This window comes from Eublepharis macularius, chromosome 2 (genome assembly GCF_028583425.1).
Source record: "Eublepharis macularius isolate TG4126 chromosome 2, MPM_Emac_v1.0, whole genome shotgun sequence".
Taxonomy (NCBI): Eukaryota; Metazoa; Chordata; class Lepidosauria; order Squamata; family Eublepharidae; genus Eublepharis; species Eublepharis macularius.
Genome location: NC_072791.1, coordinates 107,183,939 through 107,199,211, shown reverse-complemented (window position 1 = coordinate 107,199,211; position 15,273 = coordinate 107,183,939). Strand labels below are relative to the sequence as shown.

General features: G+C 43.0%; 1 protein-coding gene across 1 annotated transcript in view; it reads left to right on the top strand.

Annotated features, from left to right (window-relative positions):
- KIF18A (kinesin family member 18A) overlaps positions 1-12,601 on the top strand; it is a 141,460-nt gene extending 128,859 nt beyond the window's left edge. Inside the window, exons 16-17 of the mRNA XM_054972147.1 lie at positions 284-390; positions 11,476-12,601. Coding sequence (XP_054828122.1) covers positions 284-390; positions 11,476-11,612 — 244 coding nt within the window. The 3' untranslated portion in view covers positions 11,613-12,601. The remainder of the gene's footprint in view (positions 1-283; positions 391-11,475) is intronic.
- The last annotated feature ends 2,672 nt before the right edge of the window (positions 12,602-15,273 follow it).

Below are 15,273 nucleotides of genomic sequence, written 5' to 3'. Positions count from 1 at the left end.
CTCTTTTGGCTCTTTAATTGTAAATCACTAGCATTCATAGATGAAATGTATTTTATCTTTTTTGGGAGAGGGGTCCATTTGCTGGTAATAGACTATAGTCTGCAATCCACAATAAGATCTACACTAGAATTTCCACACAGTAAATGACTGACAATGTGACTCCATTCTGGTATGTGTTCAGATGTGGTATTCTGAAAAAAACAACTAAGGAATGGATATAAATTCAACATTACTTTGTTGTTGTTTTTTAAAAAAAATTATTTTAATTTTTTTTCCATCTTAGTTCGGTATCAAACAGTGGGTTAACAAATCAGCAAGATCAAGTAGCCGCAAAGCGTGTTAAACAAGACCACTTAGTAACTGCTAAACCTTTGAGGATATCTAAAACAGGTAAGCATTCAAGCGACATTTTTGTAGTAATCAGATATCCAAAGATGGTTAGAGATCCAAGATTAAAGTCTAACATTTACTATTTGTCATTTTTTATAGTCCATAGCTATGGTGACTAATAGCTATCTTATGTCCACTTAACATTGTTTTTTTTTAAAAAAAAAATGAATACGTTTTCAAAGTGAATGAGAGTCAAACTACATGAGATACTTGAGTTCTGTGACTGGAATATTCATCACATAATTTGCGGGAAAGAGTATATAGATCAGGGCCACGGTACTGGGAGGATAGATATTTACAGATCAAAAATCCCCACCCATCCCTGAACTCTTTAACCCAGGGGGCATCTGTGTTGTGTACATCTCCCTTTGTTTGTGTTAAAGGAGTTGGGGGGGGTCACTTTCAGCTGAGGAAATATCAATATGTAAACCCAACCACCTTGGCAAGTCATATCCTGGGACAGTTTGGAGAAGTAGGAGAGCCGTCCTGGGAGTATCCATGACATGATTGTTGCCACTGTGAAGTTTGCAAACGGTGTGCATTTCTATCACAGTTTCATTTGCATATTTTCAATACAGGAAGAGCTTGAATTAGCTTTGGAAAGGTCAATGCCAGTAATGTGGGGCAGAAAATTTTCTGTGGCTGTATTTTTCTGTGAAAAAAATTCTGTCCCATCTTTTGCTAGCATTATTTAAATTTTGCCAGTATTTAAATGATTAAGGTATTTGTTAAAACTTCCATCAGGAAAATTTTTCAATTCAAATTTTCCCAAAAAATCCACATCACTGGTCAGTGTTTGTACACCCTTGAACAATTGCCTCTTGCTAACTCTTGTACTTTCAAAACCACCTTTCCTCCAGGCAAAATAATGTTCAAATGAGTGATTTGTGAAATGTTGTATGTATCCCATGCTAAATGAAGTTTTATGTGTATGTCACACAAAGCTTTCTTCTTGTTAATTATTTGACTTGAATGTTGGGCAATAAAAAATACCAGCATCAATTACTGTAATATATTGTTAAAGAATAATGCAGCTGAATGCCTAATTTAGAAGCTTTAATACATTAGACATGCTTGGAATCTCGAAAATCATACATATTCTTAGACTGTGTTTCTGAAAGTAAAAAACATTTGGCCCAATTCCATTGAAGATCCACTGGACAATTGGAAACCATTTCTGTGTAACTCTGGAAAATACAGATCATCTTGTACTAGCTGAGCTGGCAGCTTCTTCTGTTGTGAGGTCCCTTCACTCACCTGCCTGTTCATTTCTGGGTCAAATTCAAGGTCCAGAGGCTTACTATTTTTTACTTATTTATTATTATATTTATATCTCACCTTTCCTCTTAACTCAAGATGGCTTAAAAGTAACAACTGAAAAATTACAAATTGAAAACAAATAATTTTTGAAACTCCAAATACCACCTCCTCCCCCACACCCAGATGGCTATTGCTTATATCCTATCAGAAATCAAACTACCCACCCTGGTGCAAAGCATTCTTTCTGGCAACTCACTGCTCTACCTGTAAGGCATAATGGGAGAGTCTATAGATTTGATCTTCTCGTCAGTCTCCATTCTCAGTCTTTGCAATGATCTCTTCTACTTTACCAATACCAAATTGCTTTTCAATAGCTGCATTAAGTAGGGGTGTGCATTAGTAATTAGTAAATCCATTTTTTTTATCGAATCTGAGAAAAAATTCAGAATTCCCTGAATTCCAAGTTGATTCTCTAATTCAGTTTGGAAAATAGTAGAGTCCAATAGCACCTTTAAGACTAACCAACTTTAATAATAACAACAACATTCTATTTATCCCTACAACAAAACACCCTGTGAGGTTGGTGATGCTATACTGTAGCATAAGCTTTTGAGAACTACTGTAGCATAAGCTTTCAAGAGCTACAGTTCTCCTATGGTTTGGAAGTGGGTCAGTCTTGACTGACGGGAAGTAGCTCCTCCTCTGTTCCAGAGTTGGTCGAATCAGACAATCCTTTAGGGGAGGGCTGTTCCCTGGCACGCCAGTTTTTTGCCAGCCCTGCTCTTGCAGGGAGTCAAATCACTGTGCTCTCCAGAGCACCGATCCTAAAGAAAAGAAAAGAAAAGAAAAGAAAAGAAAAGGAAGAGAAAGAAGATGAGGAAAAGAAATCAGATTGCCTCCTGGGGAAAAGGAGGGGCTTGTCCCTGCACCCCAGCCCACCCACCCACCCACCCCCCATGACCACCAACGCTTGGGAGACAGATGACCTTCACTGATTTCAGCTGCAGTAGCGGCATGCAGCAACCTCGGTGCCAAAAGCCGACAGCTGCACTACGCAGCAGGAGGGGGGGGGGAAGTGAGGCCGGGACCCGACAGCGGCGATTGTGCACTCCACGCAACAGAATGCCAGGGGAACAGTGTGGCAGGAGCCTCGATGAAGCGAGAGCATCGGGCAAGGAGGAAGGAAGGCGCAGGCAGCGAGCATTTAGCAAGTGCCACGCCACCTGAAAGACAAGCCCCACCGAAGCACACTGACAGCAGCAGCGGCAGGGAGAACTCCTGAACCCTTTGGAAGCCCGTTAAGTGACCCTTCGGGGCACTGGGAATGGAGGGGATTTACTCTTGAGTAGGAGTACTGCAGGGGAGCCTGTCCTTCAGAGGCCCATACGGTTCTGATTAGGCTCCTTTTGTTTTCTCTGTCTCTCTTTTTCCCCTCCCCCCTTTCCCTTTAGGCGGGAAAGTGCTTTCTGGCGAGAATGGCATCCAAGGCAGGCATGGAAGGGCCTAGCATGGCTGCAGGCAGGGTTGAAGGTCTAGACTTGTCTAATTCCCCTGCCTCCACTCAATCTTCACAAGGCCCCAGTGGACAAAGCCAGGAAGGCAGTCAATTAGACCTTTCAGGGCCAGAGGCCAAAAAAACCCTACTGGCCTGGATAAAGACAGAGCTCAAGAAGGGGTTTAAATAAGTGATGGACACAATCAAGGATCAAGGGACATCACAGAAGGGCGAACCAACCCCAGGGCCAAGTAAGAGAGCCAGGCCCAAACTCCTCTACTCCCCCTAAAGCCAAGAGAAGTAGAAGTCAGGGGAAGTACCTGGAAGGAGATTCTAGTCTGTCAGAGGAACTCCAGTCGGACTCAGTGGCCTCAGACCATCACTCTGACAGTGAGGAAGGGGAACTTTCTGATGAACAAGAAGAATGGTGACATTATCCAAACCAGACTCTTCCCCCAGGAGGTTTTCTCCAAATTACTTCCCAGGGTTCTGAGAAATCTGGAAATTGCTCAGACAAACATGAGGAAGGAGGAATCAGACTCAGCCTTCCCTCAAGGTTTAGAGAAGGTCCTCCCTGAGGTGGGCACTACAAACATGGAAGTACCTCTACCAGCAATTTTTCATAGTATCTTAAAATGTAAATTGGAAAACCCAGCTAAGCCTAAGACGTACCAATCTGTGTTTAATAAGTTTTACTCCCTGGCCCCTGAGGCTACAAGAAAACTTAAACTACTGGTGGTTGACGATCCAGTAACCAGCCTGGCCACCATATCAGTACTGCCTATGGACACAGAAGGAATGGCCAAGGATCCATCAGACAAGAAAATTGAACAGGTACAACAAAGAGACTTTGAGGCCTCGGCCGCCTCTCTCAGGGCCTCGGCAGTCGGGTCCCTATTCACCAGAGCAGCATTTACTTGGGCATCTAATCTGGCATCTGCTTGTTGCATCTGTTGAGCTCGTTCGAGCTCCTCTTTGGTGTATCCCGTGTCGACTCCTGCACCCAGGGTTGGCGTAGTCTGTAGCCCCACGTTTCGAGGTCCCTCCGTGGGGGTAGCCTCTGTATAGTGATAACTGGAAGTTGAGGACGTTGAACCCAAAGACTCTTCCACTCGATCCTCTTCTCCTGGTAAATCCAGCGGTGCCGATTGTCCCGCAGTCTCCTTATCCAAGGGGACCTCTGGCCCAAAGTCTGCTGCTTCCAAGGGCGACACAGGCTGCTGTGCTGCAGCTGCACTGTCCACCCAGCCTTTGGTGAGGCTGGTAACCGCTAACAGTTCATAGCGCATAACTCGGACCTTCTCCATAAGAACACTCCACCGGTCGCCGGTGGGCTGAGTAGGGCCGCTTCCCAGGTTTGCCGACCCAACAGACCCTACGTCGAGAGCATCACAGCTTTGTAGCTCGTGGCGGGGAATCGACCAGTCCTGAGGTATTTCACCTCCAGTTGCACCCATTACAGGTGCCTCCACTAAACAATCCGCCACTTCATCCCACACGTGCTGGGGAATCACACTGAACCTGGCGGCATTGACGGCCGCCATGGATGCTTGTAGGGCCTCCCACACCGGATCTCCGCTGGCACTTGCTCCCTGGGCCTCCGCAACAGAGGGTAGTGGAGCATCCTGGGCGAACATTCCCGAGGGGTGCGTAAACATAGTCCCGTAGCGCCTTCCTCTGCTTTCTCGGGATCAAGGTCCTCACTGTTGAGGCGTTGGTACCGAAGTCACAGGGGTGATATCTTTCCCTATACAACTCCTCGGTCGGGGACCCAGCTCTCCCCACGGTACGCCTCCCACGGGGGTCGGCTGGACACCCCCAACACTAGGTAAAGAGGGAGTCTCTCCACCCTCCAATCCAGGAGCAGGAGGTTCAGTCGGATTTTATCCGGTAGCCATCCTTCCCGGGTGTTGGTTATGGGAGAGAAGATTCTCAACAAAACGTCAGTCTATGGAATTCAAGTTACTCTGATTTCATCTCCCAACCCCTTGCTGCAAGAAATCCAAGGTCTCTTGAGTCAAAAAGTCTTTATTGAAAGATTATATTCAAAGTACAGGTGTCCATAGATAATCCAAAGGCAAGAAAGCTTCTGGCTGAACACAAAGCTTTGTTGAGAATGACATGTTAGTTACATGTTGCAATATATCAAACCCTCCTTTCTGTTCTCCCCCTATGTCTAGCTACAGCAGAGGTTTGGGAATGCGAAAGTAACTCCTCCAAGGTCTATGGATAGTTGCATTAGATAAGGCTGTCCTGGGAACAGAGATGTTTCTGTAGCTCTCTGTGAACCTGCAGACAAACAACACTGGAGAATACAGTAGTTAAAGACACTCAGAAAACAGCACGACTGTACTGTGGATAGCAGGCCTGACACCACCACTCTGGTGACCAAACAAGGTGTGAAGACCCAGGCAGAATAATAAAGAACTTTATTTTAAAGGCTTATTAATAACTAGTGTTCAAAACTTTCTAAAAGAAAGAGAATAGTAAAAGATGAATAAACAAACTAAACACACCCTAACGCATCTAACCAGATTATTCTTAACTGTCTCCTGGCGACTGGCTTCCAGCTGTCTCACCCTTTCTGAATAAGGGATCACTTCATTTTTTTTTTTTTTTGAAAAATTTTTTATTGGGTTAGGATCAAATGTTTACACATTACAGTCAATTTTCCCATTTCCCAATTTCTAACCCCCTCCCTTTCCCCCCCATTTTGTTGACTTCCAACAGTTTTCCAACCCTTTCTCCCTTTTCCCTTACTCTTTATATATTCCTCTATCTAACAAATATATATTCTCCCTTTATTCTAAGCAATACTTCTATAACTATTTTTAATACTCTGTACCCTGTCTATGAGTCCCTTTTTCCATAATGGATAAACAATTTATCCCATTTTTCATTATTCCACTTTCAAATATTTCTATATATCATAAACTATGTAAACCATACATTCATATAAATCAACCAGTTTAACTTATAATCTATATGTTATTCATTCTATCTTCTTCTTTCTATTTTAATTATATTTGTTTACATTAGTATTTCTATTCCCCTTCAATCATAAATCTATATATGATATCAATCAATTTGACTCATATACAGCTTCAAATAAACATATTCAGTTTGGTACATTGTACAGAATCAAAAAGAAAATATTATTAGTTAGTCAATCCTTATAGTTAACCCTTATGATTAATTGTTTTCTATCAATATTCTATTTGTTATTCTATATATATCAATCTAATATCATAACTGCTTAGAAGTTCTCTTTAACCTCTTCTCCTCCCCGGTAAAGTCACCCCCTCTACATTTTATTGTACTTCAGTAGTTCTCAAACTGCCACAGTTCTCCTCCCACCTCCCATTTCTTCTCCAAATATTGTTTCAGCTTCTCCCAGTCTGTGTTAAACTGTCCTGAGTCCAGGTTTCTCAATTTTCTTGTCATTTTGTCCATTTCTGCCATATACAGCAATTTGTTGATCCAATCTTCAATGGTTGGCACTTCTTGTATTTTCCATTTTTGCGCATACAAAAGTCTAGCTGCTGCCGTCATGTAAAATATCAACGTCCTATAATGGGCTGGAATTCCCTCCATTCCCAACTTTAGTAGCAGGAGTTCTGGGTTCTTATTAATTTGAAATTGTAAAATCTCACTCATTTCTCTTATTATTTCCCCCCAGTACTGCCTAGCTACCTCACACGTCCACCACATATGGTAGAGGAAGCCCTCATGCTTCCTGCATTTCCAGCATTTATTAGAAGTGTTCGAATTCCCTAGCACAATCTTCTTTGGTGTCATGTACCAACGGTAAATCATTTTGTAAATGTTCTCTTTAATACTAGTGCATGTCGTTGTCTTCATTGTAGTCTTCCACAAGTATTCCCATGCCTCCATTGCTATTTCTTTGTTGAAATTTATGGCCCATTTCACCATTTGTCCTTTAACTACTTCATCCTCAGTATACCATTTCAGCAGTGCTTGGTATACCTTAGATATTCTTTTCTTGTCCTCTTTAAGAAGGGTCTGCTCTAGTTCCGAATTCTCTGTTCGTATACCTCCCTTTACAGAGTCCGAGTTATATAAATCTCTAATCTGTCTGTACTGGAACCAGTCGTAATAAGGTGATAGTTCCTCCTGAGTCTTTATTCTGAGTTTAGATGCTTCAGTTCTAGTTATTTCTTTGTAAGTTAAACATTGTTGCTCATTATCAACAGCTCTCGGGTCTATCACCTCATATGGAACTACCCACAAAGGAGTTCCTTCTTCCAAATAGATTTTATACTTCTTCCAGATTATATATAAATTCTCCGTATATAGTGATGCAGGAACATCGAGTTCGCCTTTACTTTATCATGCCATAAGTATGCGTGCCATCCAAATATTTTTTATATCCCTCTAGGGCTAGTAGTTTCTTATTCTTTAGCGTCATCCACTCCTTCAACCACACCAAGCAAATTGCGTCATGGTAAAGTCTTAGATTGGGCAGTTGCATTCCGCCTCTTTCCTTTGCATCTTGCAAAACTTTCATTTTCACTCGAGGCTTCTTGCCTGCCCATACAAAGTCTGATATTTTCCTCTGCCATTTTTTCAAATTGCTTAGAGTCACTGATGATTGGTATTGTCTGTAGCAAAAACATTACTCTTGGTAACACATTCATCTTAACTGCTGCAATCCTTCCCAACCATGACAGATTTAGTCTATTCCATTTAATCAAATCTCTCTCTATCTGAGTCCATAGTTTTTCATAGTTGTTTTTAAATAAGTCTATATTCTTAGCAGTCAGTTCGATTCCCAAATATTTCACCTTGCTTGTTACTTCACAATCCGTTATTTCCGTTAACAGTTGTTGTTTCTGCTTAGTCATATTTTTGCATAATATCTTTGACTTCTTTTTATTAATATAAAAACCTGCCAAGTCTCCAAACTCCTTAATCTTATCTATCACTTTTGGCATGTTCTCCAATGGGTCTTCTACAATTAACATTATGTCATCCGCAAATGCTCTGACCTTGTATGAATAGTCCTTTATTTTAATTCCTCGAATTTCTTCATCTTGTCGTATTTGTATCATCAGGATCTCCAATACCAAAATGAACAGCAGTGGAGACAACGGGCAACCTTGTCTTGTTCCTTTACTTATAATCAATTTCTTAGTCGCTTCGTCATTCACCACAATTGCTGCCGTCTGGTCTCTGTAAATTTCCTTAATTGCTCTAATGAATCTTTCTCCTAATTGTAGCTTTTCCATAGTGGCAAACATAAAGTCCCAAGGGGGGATCACTTCATCAGTAGCAGCTTCTCCTCAGCTCTCCTCCTTAGGATACACATATCTGCTGCCCAAAACTCTGTGCATCCTCTGAGGCTTGCCTCCCTGGCGTAGCAGCCTCCTGTTTGAGCACCTCAGACCCTTGGTCTGTACTCTCACCACCATTTGACAAAGGTAACAACACTTGTGGCTTACTTTCATAGCCATGTAACCTTTCCCAGTTCCTATTTTCGCAAACACTTGCTGACCTGCTATATCTCAGCCTCTTATTTTCATTAGCACAGCGATAAGCTTTCATGTTATTCTGATAACCCAGAAATGTTAGCTTAGTAGTTTTGGCACCGCCCTTTCTTCTCAGCTTCAAAGGGATATGCACGTAAGCTGACATACCAAACACTCTCAAGAAGCTTAGACTTGGATCCCTTTTGTATAGCATTCTGTAAGGGATGTTATCTGTAGCACTGGTCCACAATCGATTAGTTACAAAACATGCTGCTGACAGTGCTTCAGCCCAATAGGACATTGGCAAACCTGCATCTGCCAGCATTGCATACAACCTTGTTTGCAGAACTCCCCCTTTCCGTTCTGCCAGACCATGCTCCTGGGGTACGCAGGTGTTTGTTAACCTCTGAACAACACCATTACATTTCAGCCACTGGCTGAACCTTGTTGACATAAATTCCCCACCTTGATCATTTTGTATAACCTTCAGGTCTACCCCTAATTGCTTTTGTACATGTTTTGCCCAATACTTGAATGTGTCAAACACCTCTGACTTTTGCTTAAGTGAGTAAACCCAAGAGGAACAAGAAAAATCATCAGTTATTATCAATGCCAAACGATTATTAGAATGACTCTTTGGATAAGGGCCTATCACATCCAAATGTACCAGTGCCAAGGGTTTCTGGGACAGCCGTTTGCTTTCCTTGGCCACTGGAAATGCATTAATTTTCACTTGCTTACAAACAGTGCAATCTAAATATTCATTACAGTGGGAAACCTTCTCATTAGTCAACAGTGATAACGTTTTGCTTACTGTTTTAAAACTAGCATGCCTCAAGTGATGATGTAGCAAATGTATAGAATTCATATGCTTAGCCTTATTTGTAACCACTACAGCCTTGGCTGCAGCCCTATTCACCATATACACATTGTTTTGGAGCAAACCTCTTATCAGCACTTTGCCATCCTTAGATATTGAGCACTCATCTCCAGCAAAAGTGACTGAGAACCCAGCCTTTGCTAAGGCACTAACGCTTAGTAAGTTGTTCTCCAATGCAGGAACACAAAGGACACCTGTGAAAACAAACTCTAAAGCAGGGCAGTGTAGCTTTCCTTCACATAACACATTTGCAGCACTCCCGTCTGCTAAGGATACATGCTGCAGGCTGAACTGCCTTGTTTCCTCCAGCAAAGCCTCTGATTTGCTGATACGCTGTGTGGCTCCTGAATCCAAAATGAAATACTGGCCCTTTCTAGCCTCCTCTGTGGTAACGAGCCTCGCCTGCTCGCCTTTCCCTGGATGCTGAGGTGCTTGTCGCCTCCTCCTCAGTTCTGGACATCTGCGCCGCAGGTGTGTCGTAGACCCACAAAGGAAACATTTTCTCACAAGGGAAATAGTTGGCTTGCTTGCTTCTGGCAGTCGGCTGTCATCCCTCACAGAGCCCCTTTGGCTGGCCCCACTGCTTGGCTCAGGCTTGGCTTGGCTCCTGGCAGCTCCGACTCTCTGCTCCTCCTTCAGCAAACGTCCACACACATACGATAATGTTAGTTGGGTTGCGTCCAAGGACTCAAGAGATGTTGTTAAAACATTATAGTCTTCAGATAACGAACTCAGTAATACATACACTTCGTCCATTTCCTCCAAGACTTTTCCTCTTGCTTCCAGCTGCTGAAAACATTCAGTCAGAGCATTTATATGTCCTTGCATAGAGTCTCCCTGCTTCATAACCAGGCGATACAGACGCCTTGTCAACACTATGAGTGAGCCAGCAGAGACTCTTGCATACACAGCCATTAAAGCATCCCGCACTTGCTTTGCCGTCGTCTTCCCCCGCACATATAACAGTTGGTCATCTGCCAGGCTCAACACAATGTGCGCAAGAGCTTTTTCCTCGACAATTACCTCAGCAGCTGTGGGAGTAACTGGAGGGTCATTTACATACCTCCAGAGCGACTCCTTCTTTAGATAATGTTCCATTTTGAAGGACTACATAGAGTAATTTGTTGCTGTTAGCTTATCCACCAGCACTGCCGTGGATTGCGCCATCTCTTCCACTTCAGGAGTCGCTGGAAGCTCAGCAACACCGTCCAACACGTCCTCTGGGCTGCTGTCACCGTCAGACGTGGACATCCACCTCCTGCTCCAGGCTCTCTTGTTCTTTCTCTCGCTTCAGAACCTCCACAGCCTAGTGCAGACACGCGGGAACTGGGCCCATAACCCTGTCACGGTCTAATTATGCTACACAGGCGTCAGTGGCTGGGTTCCAGAGAAGACCCGACACACCAAGCTTCAGTACAAATGGTGTATTATATAATTTACAGGTGGATACATTACAAATATATTACGTTGGCTGACAAACTGCTTCGCCAGCAACCCGCAGAGCTGGAGCTCTCTACAATACAAGACTCTGCATCCTTATATATTAGTAGCCTATCCCCACACAGTGCTGACTCACTGTGCCAGCCAAGGTGTCCTTGACATTTACAGAGAAGTACATCACCTGGCTGGTATCACATGATAGCTACCTGTCATCACTTTGTTACTACTGATGACACAGATCAGTCACTGCTAGCTGCCTCATCTGTTTGTTTATTCTATTATTGTAACAGTTCTCACTTCTTGAAGGGACGTACAGTTTGTTTCTTTGCTGACCAGAAATGAACTTCATGGTGAATCCAACATTGCATTCTGTAACAAGACTGTAGAGATAACATGCTTAATAAATGTCAATTGATTAAAATGGCAATTGAGTAAAATTCTAACATAACACTTCAGACAAACCATATTAATTTTTATCAATGCGTATGTGTTTTAACATGGCTAACCTTTTTGTTTCATAGGAATTAGAACAAGAAGTTGGAAGCAACATGATATGCTGAGAAAACATCTAAAAAGTGATTCCAAGGAAAATACAGCAGTGAACATGAAACTGAGAATGTCAAAAAATATTGTGAATGACACTTCTACACTGAAATAAGACCATGCTTTGCACAGACTTAATTTATTAACAGTAAGGGAGAAAGAAAGTTTGTTTTCTCTACTATGGTTTTTTTCTGTTGTCTGTGGTGGTACTTTGCGTAATAATGTATGCTACTGGAATGTTACTTCAGTTTTAATTTACAAAGAACAATAATTTTAATGTACACATCTGATCAGTAGTTTGATGTTCATCGTCTCTGTATATGTCATTGAGAACTTCACTTTGTCATCTCTGTTTTTCAATATAAACTGCTAAGATATTTTGTAAAAAGACTGTCAAAAACATAGTTTTTGTTTTGGGATTTTGAAGTTGCTAACGTATGGATTGTTCATTGGGATCATTTTTTATTATATTTTAAGAAGTTTATGATCTATCTTCTCTCATGCATCTGTCTTTGTGGGATAGGAATGCCATAGAGGTGTGTTTGAACTTCTCCCGCCCCTCACCTGTAGATAGATCATACATAGCATACTGTGGGTCATGAGAGCCGAAGGGACATTAGATACTTCTTTGAAAGTTGGGAATGACTTCAGCCAATAGACCATGAAGAACCTTTCACCTTTAATTGCCAGTGTTCTTGGTCTTATGCCAAGCCGAGTGCAGAAAGAGTGGAAAGAATTAATAATGCCATGTGAGAAACATGCTCAAGTAGTAATAGATCATGTCCATTGACTTCATGACTATGTAGGTGTTCCTGACTGAAATGCCTGTGCTTATCAGCCTTTCTATTTTCAACTAAAATGATATTGTTCATTTGTCCTTTTCTGTATTTCTTATATACCACTAAAATATGAAAGCAAATTCATTGGAAGTATTTTTAACTGAATACAGGAGTTTAGTTTTAAAAGTTTGTACTTAGTTTCCTGAACAACTTGAATGTAAAAATGTCTTGTTATCTAGCATATAGTCTTTCTACATTGGTGTGTGTGTGTTAGTATTAAACAGAACCGTTATACCATTTGTGAATAAAGTTTTATTAGTTGTAAATCAAAGTCATGCTACAGTCCTATATTTTCTATCTTTGGGGCTGTTAGAACTATTTTTGTTTGATATGCAGTACTTCTATTTCCCTTTGGGTCTAGAAGTTCTCGCTGTCAGTAGTGGACATACCAATTACAACCCCAATTGTCGAGTTGAAGACGTTTTTCATTTAATTGTTGGGGCTGACGTTGTCTAGTATAGTATATACAAGAAAACAGCAGTTAACCATGTTTTGGCTATAAGCTAAACTATGCATCAAGTTTTGCAACATGCTTAGCATTCTAGCAATACTTTGCTGTGGCTGTTTCCTCACCAAAACCGTTTTCTACCTAAACAGAAATATCATACAAAAAGGCAGGGTTTTCTTTCTGGAGAAAGAGATGGGGGAACTCTCGCCTGGGGCAACTCCTAGGAGAAGGTGGTGCACTTCTTATTATATGTACGCACAGTACGTGTGTGCGTGTGCTCCTGGGACTGTGTGATGACATCACTTCTGGGAAGTGATATCACGTAGGCCGTGGCTGCCCCAGAAGCACTCCCGTACTTCATGGCAGGGCCTGATTCAGCCTGGATAAGGCTAAAATCAGCCCAGAACATGCCACTCCGCAACGGAGGAGCACTCCCCCGCCTGGCAGTGGCCAGATCTGGGCTGTTTAGGGCCCAAATTGGGCAACAATGGACCCAAAAAAGCCTGGGTCATCCGGGAACAAGCTGCTTTCCCCCGCCCAGCAGCAGCCTGAACCTGGCCATTTACGACTTGATACAGGCCATTTTAGGCCCACAGTGGGCCGAAATGTCCTGAATTGGCCTGGAACAGGCTGCTGCCACATAGGAGACCACTCCCTTGACCAGCAGCGGCCTGAACCTGCCAATTTAGGGCCTGATCCTAGCCATTTAGGATCCATATTGGGCTCAAAATGACCAAAAGGAGCCCAAAATGACCAGGATTGAGCCCCAAAACAACCAGGATAGGGCCACTGAGGGGCGGGGAAGTGTTCTTCGCCTGGCAGAGGCCCAATCCTGGTAGTTTGAGGCCTGATCCTGCCAACTGGGGGAATGTTTTGGGCCCAATCCTAGCCATTTTGGCCCTGAATTGGGCCCAAAATGACTAGGATTGGGCTGCTGCCGGGCGGAGGAGTGTTCCTCCACCGGGCAGAGGCCTGATCCTGGTCATTTTGGCCCCATCCAGGCCCAAAATGGGCAGGATTGGACTGCTGCCAGGCAGGGGAGTAATTTCCTGACTGGCAGAGGCCTGATCCTGCCCACTTTGGGCCCAAAGTGCCCCAAAATGGCCAGGATCAGGCCACTGCCAGGCAGGGGAGTTATCCCCTCTCCAGACGAGGCCTGATCCTGACCGTTTCAGGCTCAACCCTGGCCATTTTGTGCCCAAAATGGCCAAAAGAGGCTAAATTGCCCAGGTTGGGACACTGCTGGGTGGGGCCCAATGGCCCTGAAACAGCCCAAAATGGGGCTGTAATGGCATGGAATGACCTGCTGCCTGGTGGGGGAACCTCCCCCACCCAGCAGCAGCTGGATCCTGACTGTTTTGGCCCTCACCCTAGCTGGTTTGTGCCCTAAATGGGCCCAAAATGACCATTTCGGCCCCAATTCTGACTGTTTTCGGTCCTAAATTTGGCCCTAAATGCCCAAAATGGCCCAGTTTGGGGCTGAAACACTCCAGAATGGGCTGCTGCCAAGCGAGGTTACCCTCCTCCACCTGGCAGCGGCCGTATCCTGGTCATTTCGGCCCTGATTTGGGCAGTTTCAGGCTAAGGAACCCTATCCCGCCCGGTGGCAGCCCAATCCAGGCTGTTTCAGGCCCAATCTGGGCCAGAACAGGCCATTTAAAAAATTTTAGAGGTGCCAGAATGCTGTTCCAGGCCGTTCTGGTTCAAAAAAAGCTTTGCAAAAAGGTAACCTCTCAATTAGTGCTGAGCTTACCTCAGCTACAAACCTTTTCAGTTCTATATTTCCCACAGGTAAACATATCTGACTTTGAATGCTATAGTCAGTTTAATTTCAAGCTCCTAGACCAAGCTATGCTCTTCAAAATGAATACACTAAAACCCTAAAAATACTTTTCAGTTAGAAGTCTGTTTAAGAAAAGAAACTTACTGAGATTTGCTTAAGATTGTTCCCTCCCAGTGTACTGAAGATGAAATTCATCAAAGGTTTCATTGGTCAGTTTCATCTTCTACTCTGGGTGAGTTTAAAGTACTGGTTAGGAGTAATACCCATGAACTTGAAATGAAATTGAGCATTTTATTTATTGAGTGATTTGATTTTATTTATACCCCGCCCTCCCCACAGATGGCTCAGGGCGGCTAACAACATTTAAAAAATACATTAAAAGTCACAAAACCATAAAATCAATAATATTTTTTAAGTCATTAAAATAGTCCAGGAGCAGCCTATTTAAACAAATATTGAGAGTCTGTATAGGGGCATATACTAGCATGGCTAGTGGTTCTCACTGTGAAGAGGGGTGAAGAAGGATGAATGCTATCAACTATACTGGGAGTGGGGGGCGGTGCGCTGAGCTGAGTAATGGCAGATGCCTGATCTTATTGCTCCCATCTTCCTCTGGCCTGCCCAGGCAATTAAACACAGAAAAAACACGATCAGTACATAAATAATGATGGGAAAAACGTCTACAAACAAAGGCAAGCAGACAACA